General features: G+C 42.8%; 1 protein-coding gene across 1 annotated transcript in view; it reads right to left on the bottom strand.

Annotated features, from left to right (window-relative positions):
• mtm1 (myotubularin 1) overlaps positions 1-12,460 on the bottom strand; it is a gene marked incomplete in the record, with an annotated part of 286,925 nt that overhangs the window by 15,086 nt on the left and 259,379 nt on the right. The window contains 1 exon segment of the mRNA XM_037674683.1: positions 8,397-8,510. Coding sequence (XP_037530611.1) covers positions 8,397-8,510 — 114 coding nt within the window.

Genomic DNA, 12,460 nt, shown 5'->3' with positions numbered 1-12,460 from the left:
ATACATACATATATATATATATATATATATATACATATATATATATATATATACATATACATACATAAATACATACATATACATACATACATACATACATATATATATATATATATATATATATACATATACATATACATATACATATACATATACATACATACATATGTAATATATATACATATACATGAGAAGTTTATTTTCTAAACATAACGTCCCAGTGGCTTTTATACCCCAAAATACATAACGGCAAAGACTGGTTCATCCCAAAGATCCAGTCCCCCGGCACAAACAGAGTAATGTTGTGTATGCTGTTCAATGTCAGGAGGGCTGTGATCAGTCTTACATCGGGGAAACAAAACAGCCACTGGCCAAAAGGATGGCCCAGCACAGAAGATCAACATCATCAGGCCAGGCCTCTGCGGTCTACACTCATCTCCAGGCTAGCGGTCACTCTTTCAGGGATGTAGATGTGCACATCCTGGATAGAGAGGAACAATGGTTTGAGAGAGGAGTAAAGGAGGCCATCTTTGTGAAAAGAAACCGTCCATCGTTAAACAGGGGTGGAGGCCTACGTGTTCAATTGTCCCCCTCTTACAATGCTGTGATTGCTAGTATCACTCAGCCCTCTGTGAATAGTAAACAGCCATCAGTGTGCTAATGATCCATTGTTAGGCTGATGGTCCTTCTTGATCATGAGATCAGCTGGTTTTGGTTGTCAGCAGCAAAACTGGTTGATCCACTCTGAGAAGGTGCTATTTAAGAGACTGAGCTGAATATAGCACCTCAGACTGAGGAAGTCTCTCGGATGAGAGACGAAACGTTTCTACATTTTTTGTTGTTTTGCTTTGTTTTGTTTTTTTTTTATGTCCAGAGGACCAGATTTAACTTTTTTAGCTTCTTCTGTGTACCTCTAGCAGAAAGTTGTAGAAATCTATTTTCATTTACCTACAAAGGACAACAGTGTCGTTACACACGACTCCCCCAGAGTTTTGCTCTATCTCCAGGTATTTTCAATCAGGTTTTGAAAGATGCCTTGCAGTCTTGTCCTCTTCCTAGAGATAACACTGATCCAGTATGTGGACGACCTGTTACTAGCCACGCCCACGCCTGACACCTGCATAGAAGCAACTAGGTTGGTGTTGGAACATCTACACAAAAATGGCTTTAAGGTTAGTAAAAATAAATTACAGATTGGCAGAAAACTGGTCTCCTTCCTGGGACGAATAATCTCTGTAGGAACCACTAGCATGTCCAAAACTCATAAACAGAGTATCTTGACACACCCCAAACCGACACGTGTAAAATACATGCTTTCCTTTTTGGGCCTAACAGGGTACAGCAGAGGGTATATTCCTGAATACACAGATTTTACACTACCCCTGAGGGATTTGGTCAAAGAGAAAGGCGTGAAAAACTTGAACAACATTTTGATATGGACACAGGAAACTGAAGAAGCCTTCATAAAATTCAAACAACACGTCATCTGCAGCAGAACTGACATTACCTGATTACAACCTACCCTTCTTTTTAGATGTTTCTGTAACAAAACTAGCCATAAATGGGGTTTTGTTTCAGAAAAAAGGGGGTGAAAGAAAGGTACTACAGTACTTCTCGACAATGATGGATAATATGGAAAAACGGCACCCACCATGCACACAACACGTAGCAGGGATTGCAAAATTAATAATAAAAAAATTAAAAAACAGAACACATTGTTATGGGACACGCCCTAGTTGTATTAACCCCCACACAGTGTAATGGCATATGTAAATTCTCAATGCTTTACTATGACTGCTTTAAGACAACACAGGTTATCTAAAATACTAGAAGCCCCCAACATCACCTTCACACATGAAGGAATAAACATGGTGGACTGCATCTACGAAGGAGAACCGCACCAGTGTGAAAAGCTTGTGACCACACTGGAAAAAGTAAGACCGGACCTGCAAGCTGACTGACTAATTATTCTCTAAAATTTAAAGCTTCGTCCAATTGATTTAAATGCCTGTATATAAATTGTTGTTTGTTTGTCGATGACATGTGAAGGATCAGACGTGGCTGAAGGTTTAAAGCCCCACGTAAAAATTGTGATGTCATTTTTGCTGACGTTAAAATCTTTACGAGAAGCGTGCTCAGTCCGAAAGACGTTCCGGGTGTAATTGCCTGTCGCTGTTTTACTAGAAACACGTTAAAACTTGGATGTCTGGAAAGCGTCAAGAGGTGTGGTCATGTGACAGTTCGAAGAAAACTCTACTGGGTTTTTGGGTGCTTGTGGGGAGTTTTTTGCTAAACTCCTCGAAAGAAGTTGATGACCTCGGGTTTCTGTTTATTATAGCCTCCTTAGGTCTGTAGTAGAAAACAGACTGGTCAGCAATACATCCACGAGCAACTTTTTTTTTTCTCTCATGCTCGAGGCTGTGCTTTTGATACGGCAGAATCCTTAAAATAAACACCTATATTTAGATGATTCCTAGAAAGAATCTAGAAGAAGAATACCTGCAGATGACCATATGGAGCTGTTATGGTTAAAGACAGGGATTGATAGCTTTTTAGAATAGGCAGTGACGGAAATGTGTTTTTATAAGTTGAGGGACAAAGAACCTTAGTTAGGAAGGTATAGGGAAATATAACATCATAAGATTCAACTTGTCTGCTGGCCTCCTTAGATAGAGAACTTTACTAATTGGCTTTTATGTATGTGAATGTTTCTGTAAAGTGCCCTGAGACAACTTTGTTGTTATTTGGCGCTATATAAATAAACTGAATTGAAATGAATAAATGCCATGTATATTTGTTGCATGAATGATATTGGAGTGTGAGTGAGTGTCTGCTGTATGAATGATAGTGTGCGTCTGTTAATGTATAACTTATATGGGTTACTTTACAGATGTATAAGATTGAAAACTGATAACTTTAGCAGCCATCTAGTACAAGGTCACTTAATGACAGGAAATGTACAAAGACTTATAAAACAAAAGGCAGAGGAAAAAATCATCACATCAGGCATAAAATTGGTAAGTGACCTTTTTTATATTGGCATACATTTATTTAAATAACTTTTCAAGACCAACAGGTACAGTTCAAACTGGCAGCCCAGACAGAAAACAGAAATCTCCGCACTCAAGTTGATAAAAAAGGGGAATCCATGCAGTGTTCTGGTCCTGATCTTACTTCTTCCAGTAGTATGTGCAGATTTTTGCATATCCAACTATGGGGGCATTGAGCTGAATTACACCTTGGGCAAGGCAACCACCTTCCAGTTTGGCCTGTGCAGTGTCATAGCGTGTGGAGAACACCAGGCCAGCTGGAGAGGGTATGATAGGACCTACCTCTCTGATGGCCATACAAAACCGCATGGCACTGGACATAGTATTAGCTGAAAAGGGGGGAGCCTGTGCTTGGAGAAAAATGTTCTACTTTCATCCTTAACAACACTGCCCCAGACGCATCGGTGACCAGAGCACTGGAGGGACTGAGAAGACTGAGTAAGACCATGCACGTACACTCAGGCATTGAGAACCCCTTGGAAGAATGGTTTTCAAACATGTTTGGTAAATGGAAAACATCAGTAATCTCTCTGTTAGTGTATGTGGCTACATTTTTAGGGATTATGGTGGTCTGTGGCTGTTGCTGTGTGCCCTGCTGTCGTTCACTGGCAGTCAGATTCATCACCTCTGCAATTGAGAAAGGTGGCAGTGAGCGCCCTCCTGCTTACCAAATGTACAGCCAGGGACGAGCCATGGAACTATCCTTAGAGGCCATTGCACCGCTACTGGAAGAGGCTGACTGTTCCCGCCAGCTTTAAAGTTGCCTGTTTTGCTAAAATGCTACATTGTGTGTTTACCAAGAAAGATGAGGGAAAGTTTCTTTTCCTGTACAGGTGGGGTCTGGGTCAGAAATGACCACCGTCACAGAGGTGTGAGGTGATGTCTTGCTTTCCTCCTTAAAATGAACAGCTGCCTCAGGGGGGTTTCCAGGCCATGCGGAGCTACACCTAATCAGGGATGGATAGTTAGGAGTAATGGTCTCTTTCAGAGACCAAAAGGGGGAAAATGTAAAGACGCTCTTATCTGGCGTGCTGTATTGCTTGATGGATCACAACTGTATCTTGTCCTTTATCTGTATCTGCTTGGCTTTTGGATCTGCTTGCCTTTTGGTATCAACAAGTACAGAGTGAACTAAGTCAGAGAATGTATTTAAGTTTTTTGTGTACGGGACATGAACGAACAGGGAAGCTGCTGGTGTGTGTCCCCCACCTGATGACAAGATCACCAAGTAAACTGGAATGGCAGAAGAAGAAATTAAAACAACTCCATAAAAGGACTCCAGGAAATGAAGACATCAGTTTGAACTAGTTCAGACAAAGAACTTAAGAATGTGTGACACATCTCTGGGTGGAGCTTTTGTGTTTAAATACAGGAGATGCTGAAGCTATAGTCAGACGTGTCTTGGGTTTTTGCTGTGTCTCTGTTGGTTTGGGGTAAGAGTGTCTCCTTTCAGCTGAAAGCTTTAATAAATGTTTATAATACTTTTTAACTTGAATCTCTCTGACTGATTATTGTGTCTTTTCTCCATGCTGGTGAAGATTCTCAGTCATCCAGGACATGATGAATTCAAAAAGCGTTCAATACCAAAACAACTGGACTTTATTTGTAACAGAAGACGTTTCGCTCCTCATCCGAGGAGCTTTCTCAATTCAAAGAGCAGAGAGTGAGAGATTCAGGTTATAAGGCTGAGTGAGATAAAACACACACACATATGTAGATTGGCAGTTCACACCTGAACACCTAAACTGTAGGTCTTTGTTCATCTAATTCACAGACGATGCCCCTCTGTTCCCATCAAGTGTGAAAACCGGCTGGGGATCTGTTTTCAAGTTGCATTATATGTTTTTGAAAGTGGAAATCTGAGGCCTCCTCTGTTAAGAGACGGCTTTTCTCTTTTTACATAAATTGCTTCCTTCATCCCCCTCTCAAACCATCTGTGTTCTCGGTCCAAAATGTGCACATTTTGGTCCTCAAAAGAGTGTCCCATCTGTGAGGTGGAGGTGAACTGCAGAATTTTGTCCAGAGGAAGTGGCTCTCCTGTGTTGAGCCATGCGTCTGTGAAGAGGCTGTTTAGTTTCTCCAATGTAGAGGTCTGGACAGTCCTCGCAGCACTGGACCGCATACACTACACCACTCTGTTTGTGTATGGGTGTTTTGTCCTTAGGGTGGACCAGCCTCTGTTTGAGAGTCCTGCTGGGTTTGAAATGTACTGGGATCTTGTGTTTGTTGAAGATCCTTCTGAATTTCTCTGATACTCCAGCAACATAAGGGATGACAATGTTTTTCCGTCTGTTGTTCTCCTTTTTCTGTTTATTGGTGTGTTTTGTAGATTTCCTCGCTGACTTGACAAAAGCCCAGTTAGGATATCCACATGTTAGAAGAGCTTCTTGAATGTGTTTTTGTTCCTTTTTCTTCTTTTCTGTCTTCGTGGGGACGCGTTCGGCCCGATGTTGTAAAGTTCTGATGACAGAGAGTTTGTGTTTCAGAGGATGGTGGGAGTCAAACAGAAGATACTGGTCTGTGTGGGTTGGTTTTCTGTAAACTCAATGTTGAGGCTGTCCTCTCTCTCCATCTGAACCAAACAGTCCAGAAAAGGCAGTTTGTTGTCGTTTGCATCCTCTCTGGTGAACTTGATGTTGTTATCGACCGAGTTAATGTGTCTGGTGAACGCTTCTATTTCCTTAGCTTGGATTTTGACCCAGGTGTCATCCACATAACGGAACCAATGGCTTGGCGTTGTTCCCTCATAGGAGTGTAGGGCTCTCTGTTCCACTTCCTCCATGTAGAGATTGGCAACAATGGGTGACACTGGAGATCCCATGGCACAGCCGTGCTTCTGTCTGTAAAAACCGTCATTGAACTTGAAATAAGTGGTGGAGAGGCAGAGATCCAACAGGGTGCAGATCTGGTCTGGGGTGAAGTTGGTCCTGTTGATTAAGTCCTTGTCTTGTAGAAGTTGTTTTCTGATGTTTTCTACTGCTTCAGAGATGGGTATGCATGTGAAAAGAGAAGTCACATCATATGATACAAAGGTTTCTCCTGGGGTTAGTTTCAAGTGTTGAACTTTGTTAGCAAAATCAATGGAGTTCTTTATGTGATGAGGTGTGTTTCCAACAAGAGGAGCTAAAATACCAGCCAGATGTTTGGCAATATTGTATGTCACTGAGTTCATGCTGCTGATGATGGGTCTGAGTGGTGTTCCTTCTTTGTGTATTTTTGGAAGTCCATAAAGACAGGGAGTGGCTTCCCCTGGGTACAATCTATAATACAAAGATTGATTGATTTTTTTCTCCTTTTCAAGTTTTTGCAGGTAATCTGTGACTTTCTTTCTTTTTTAGATTACCTGCAAAAACTTGAAAAGGACTTAATCAACAGGACCAACTTCACCCCAGACCAGATCTGCACCCTGTTGGATCTCTGCCTCTCCACCACTTATTTCAAGTTCAATGACAGTTTTTACAGACAGAAGCAAGGCTGTGCCATGGGATCTCCAGTGTCACCCATTGTTGCCAATCTCTACATGGAGGAAGTGGAACAGAGAGCCCTACACTCCTATGAGGGAACAACGCCAAGCCATTGGTTCCGTTATGTGGATGACACCTGGGTCAAAATCCAAGCTAAGGAAATAGAAGCGTTCACCAGACACATTAACTCGGTCGATAACAACATCAAGTTCACAAGAGAGGATGCAAACGACAACAAACTGCCTTTTCTGGACTGTTTGGTTCAGATGGAGAGAAAGGACAGCCTCAACATTGAAGTTTACAGAAAACCAACCCACACAGACCAGTATCTTCTGTTTGACTCCCACCATCCACTGAAACACAAACTCTCTGTCATCAGAACTTTACAACATAGGGCCGAACGCGTCCCCACGAAGACAGAAAAGAAGAAAAAGGAACAAAAACACATTCAAGAAGCTCTTCAAACATGTGGATATCCTAACTGGGCTTTTGTCAAGTCAGCGAGGAAATCTACAAAACACACTAATGAACAGAAAAAGGAGAACAACAGACGGAAAAACATTGTCATCCCTTATGTTGCTGGAGTATCAGATAAATTCAGAAGGATCTTCAACAAACACAAGATCCCAGTACATTTCAAACCCAGCAGGACTCTCAGACAGAGGCTGGTCCACCCTAAGGACAAAACACCCATAAACAAACAGAGTGGTATAGTGTATGCGGTCCAGTGCAGCGAGGACTGTCCAGACCTCTACATTGGAGAAACTAAACAGCCTCTTCACAGACGCATGGCTCAACACAGGAGAGCCACTTCCTCTGGACAAAATTCTGCAGTTCACCTCCACCTCACAGATGGGACACTCTTTTGAGGACCAAAATGTGCACATTTTGGACCGAGAACACAGATGGTTTGAGAGGGGGGTGAAGGAAGCAATTTATGTAAAAAGAGAAAAGCTGTCTCTTAACAGAGGAGGAGGCCTCAGATTTCCACTTTCAAAAACCTATAATGCAACTTTAAAACAGATCCCCAGCCGGTTTTCACACTTGATGGGAACAGAGGGGCCTCGTCTGTGAATTAGATGAACAAAGACCTACTGTTTAGGTGTTTAGGTGTGAACTGCCAATCTACATATGTGTGTGTGTCTTATGTGTGTGTGTCTTATCTCACTCAGCCTTATAACCTGAATCTCTCACTCTCTGCTCTTTGAATTGAGAAAGCTCCTCGGATGAGGAGCGAAACGTCTTCTGTTACCAATAAAGTCCAGTTGTTTTGGTATTGAACGCTTTTTGAAGTCTTTTCTCCATGTATCTCCGAACCAATGAGAGGAACAGGTGAATAGACTGAAAAGTCTTGAGTTGTTTCGTTAATTTTCCTCGACACTCTCAACATAAAAACTTAAGCCTCCTCCTCTACAAGTAGATTAACATCATTTTATACCACACACTCTTATATAGTTTTACTGTATGATTCGTAAAATCACATCAAAACCCGAGACCAAATGGCCGCACATTGAGCGCGCACACACACACACACACACACACACACACACACACACACACACACACACACATTATGGCCCACCCGACCGAATCTGGGTCGGGCCGGGCTCCATTTCGGGTTAGAAATGACAGCTCTATCTCTGCAGGATAGAGGCCTTTATAGGTCAAAATAGGTAATGTGTTTAATCTGTATTATGTAATATTAATACAATAATACTTTTAGATTAATCGCAACGCATTAACTTTGACCGCTCTAATTATTTCATATGCATCTTTTTCTGTATAATTAGAACATGCTACTGGATACCTCAATTTTTCCATTAATAAAGTGTCTGTCTGTCTGCCTGTCAGTCAGAACCTCTGATAGGACATGAGATCTTACATGCTGCTCTCGTGAACTCTCACAGTTGTAGAGGAACGTCCCAAAGCGGCAGCTGTAGAGATGATCCAGGATGGTGAGCAGGAGCAGCTCGTTGAACTCAAACGCTGTGGGAAACTGAAACAGAGCAACAGAAAGTTCAGCAGAACCAGAACTATATAATGTAATTCTTCATGAACTTTCACTGGAGGCACCTAAGTCCTGAAATATACACAAGAACATGCTTCTGATCTGACTACAAACTTCATGCTCAATCATCCAGGTATCAAAACCAATCAGTCTCAGTCAGGTCGTCCTCTGTGAGTTTCTAGAAGCAGCATTCCTTCTCTGAGGGATCTGAAGAGTGACGGTTTGGACATGAGTGATGACTTTGGCCCACAGAGTCTCAACTTCAATTACCCCAACCATAGGAGGTGTAGAGTCATACATCAGACTGTTTATCAGAATATACATTAATCCTCACTCTGGGACTCAAAAAAGATGAAGAACTAAGAAATAATATTCCTATGACTTTAGGAAAGAGGTCTGGATTTCATGTGCTAATCCTCACAAGTTCCGGTTTTTCTCTGGATGCCATAAGTGACAGTTTAAGCTTCTCTGAAGATTTATTTACCTGCACAAGCTTCTAAGGATAATCCTGTTTATCACAAATGCAGAGTGTAATCTGATTACAGCTTTAAGAATGTCTCTGAATAACCATGCCTGTTAAGTTTTCTCCTGAGAGAGGAGTAAACGAAGTCATCTTTGTGAAAAGAAACCGTCCATCATTAAACAGGGGCGGTGGCCTCCGTGTTCAACTGTCCCTCTCTTACAATACCGTTGTTGCTAGTATCACTCAGCCCCCTGTGAATAGCAAGCAGCCATCAGGGTGATAACGATCCATTGTTAGGCTGATGGTCCTCCTTTATCATGTGAACAGCTAGTTTTGTATGTAGGTGTTATTTATAAGACTGAGCTGAATACAGCTTCTCAGAATAAAGTCTTTCAGATAAAAGACGAAACGTTTCTACAATTTTTTGTTTTTTTGAACCCGACCAGAGGACCCGACTTAACTTTTTAAGATTTTTCTACCTGGATTATTGAGCATGCATCAAGATATTATTAAGAACCTTTACTCATCCTCAATCCATCTGAGACATACTGTAATTCTATTCAAGGTAGTGCACAGGCTGCACTGGTCCAAAGACAAACTGTCCAAGATCAAGGCCGTTGTAAACAAACTCCAGCAACACTCTTGCATACATTATGGATGTCCCAAAATGCAGACTTTTTGGCAATCTATTTTTGACACATTCTCTGGAATATGTGGCAAAACTGCTCACCCATTACCATTTATCTCAATGTTTGGGGTGATCCCTGTGGATAAGTCTTTCAGCAAATACAAGAAGGATGTGATTGTGTTTGACTCTCTTCTGGCCAGGAGGCTCATTTTGTGCAATTGGAAGGACCCACACCCCCCAGCCTATATACACTGGATAAGAGAAGTCATGTACCATATCCATTTGAAAAAAAGAAGATTCCCCCTGAAGAGATGTGCAGGAAGATTCTGGGACAATTGGCAGCCTTTTCTGTCATTTGTTGAGGACATGTCAATGCCTTTATAGTAGGGGTGGGCAATTACTTTTTCTATGTGGCCACATGAGTAACAGAAAATATTGTGGAGGGTCAGGCCAAATGACTTAACTCAATAGTGCATATTATTCATAGTATTTCTTTACCACAAGCAGTAAATAGCATTGTTTTGACAAGCTGGTAAGACTGGTAACGGAAAAGTGAGGTTGCATTACAAAAAAAATGTCCATCCATCCATCCATCATCTTCCACTTGTTCCAAAGTCGGGTCGCGGGGGCAGCAGCTTGAGCAGGGGGAGGCCCAGACATCTCTTTCTACAGCCACCTCTTCCAGCTCTTATGGGAGGATTCCAAGGCATTCCCAGGTCAACCGAGAGACATGGTCTCTCCAGCATGTCCAGGGTCTTCCATGGGGTCTCCTCCTAGTTAGACATGCCTGAAGCACCTCCCTAGGGAGGCACCCAGGGGGCATCCTTATCAGATGCCCGAACTACCTCAACTGGCTCCTTTCAACGTAGAGGAGTAGTGGTTCAACTCTTAATTTCTCCCGGATAACTGAACTTCTCACCCTATCTCTAAGGAAGAGTCCAGCTACCCTGCGTAGGAAACTCATTTCAAACGCCTATATTTGCAATCTCATTCTTTCGGTCACTACCCAGAGCTCGTGACCATAGGTGAGGGTAGGAACATAGACTGACCAGTAAACACAGAGCTTTGCCTTACAGCTCAGCTCTCTCTTCACTAAAACAGAATGATACAGAGTCTGCAATACTGCAGATGCTGCACTAATCCATCTGTCAATCTCATGTTCCATACTTCCCTCACTCGTGAACAAAACCCCGAGATATCTGAACTCCTCCACTTGAGGCAGAACCTCACCCTCAACCTGAAGAGAACAATCCACTCTTTTCAGGTTGAGGACCATGGCCTCAGATTTGGAGGTGCTGATTCTCATCCCAGCCGCTTCACACTTGGCTGCGAACCGCTCCAGTAAGAGCTGAAGATCACGGCACGATGATGCCAACAAGACCACATCATCTGTAAAGAGTAGAGACGGAATCTTGAGGCCACCAAACCGGCAACATTCCGTCAGCTGGCTGTACCAAGAAATTCTGACCTTGAAAGTTATTAACAGAATCGTGACAATGGGCAGCCCTGGCAGAGTCCAACTCCCACCCTGAAGGGGTCCAACTTATTACTGGCAATGTGAACAAAACTCTCGCACCGCTTGTATAGGGACTGAACAGCCCATAACAACAGACCTCCAATCCTATACTCACAGTGCACCCCCCCCCCCCCCCCACAGTGTATCCCAAGGAACACGGTCTAATGCCTTCTCCAAGTCCACAAAACACATGAAGACTGGATGGGCAAACTCCCATGACACTTGGAGGACCGTAGTGAGGGTAAAGAGCTGATCCAGTGTTTCAAGGCCAGGACGGAACCCACATTGGTCCTTCTGGATCTGAGGTTCGACCAACAATCGGACTCGCTTCTCCAGTACCCCTGAATAGACCTTACCAGGGAGGCTAAGGAGATGATGTCCCTATGATTGGAGCACATCCTCCGATCCCCCCCTTTGAAGAGGGGAACCACCACCCCAGGTTGCTAATCCAGTGGCACTGACCCCGATGTCCACGCGACGTTGCAAACACGTGTCAACTAAGACAGCCCCATAGCATTCTAAGCCTTAAGGAAATCAGGGTGAATCTCATCCACTCCAGGAGCCCTGCCACCTCGGAGCTTTTCAATTACCTTGGCGACCTCAGCCACAGTTATGGATGGATAAACCAAAGTCCCCTGACTCAGCTTCCTCCATGGAAGAAGGGCTGGTGGGATTGAGATGGTCCGAGAAGTATTCCTTCCACCTCCCGACGACATCACTGGTTGAAGTCAACAGCACCCCACCTTCACTGGACACAGTGTTGTAGTGAACTAAGCCTCAGGTCAAAATCTGGCCCTGAGGGCCTTCCTGGGACAAGAACTGTTATTTCATTGATTTGAGTCCAGAAACACAAATTAAGTTCATCCAGAGACTTGAGTGAACTACTCATTTTAAATCAACTGTGAAACAGTATTAATGATTTTTCATCCTCATTCAAAGTAGAAATCAAGTTATTGTCTGTTACAAGAGTAATGATGCATTTTTGATTCCCCTTCTGAAATGAGAAGGAGTAAGTCGGTCAAAAGTGAAGGAACGGTCAAAAACATGTTTATTGGAACGAAATGTCATGTTTATCTCTATCAGACAGATAGAAGGAAAACGGCTCCTAAAAGTCTCTGTTCTTCAAAACATCTTTCTGTCTGTTCTTAAAACAATCTACTCTGTCTCCTTGACTTTTAATGACCCTCTTACGTCACTAAGACCACACCCCTGTTGGTTCTTTCAACCAATCAGGAAGTTCTCAGAGGAACGGAAGTGACCTCTTTACAAGGGTCGACACTTCCTAGTTCCAAGCAGAACAACGGGAACTACGCAGAACAAAGTTCCAGAAG

This window comes from Nematolebias whitei, chromosome 1 (assembly GCF_014905685.2).
Source record: "Nematolebias whitei isolate Nwh7 chromosome 1, NemWhi1, whole genome shotgun sequence".
Taxonomy (NCBI): Eukaryota; Metazoa; Chordata; class Actinopteri; order Cyprinodontiformes; family Rivulidae; genus Nematolebias; species Nematolebias whitei.
Note: the sequence above shows the minus strand (reverse complement) of the source record. Positions and strands in the feature narration are given on the sequence as shown.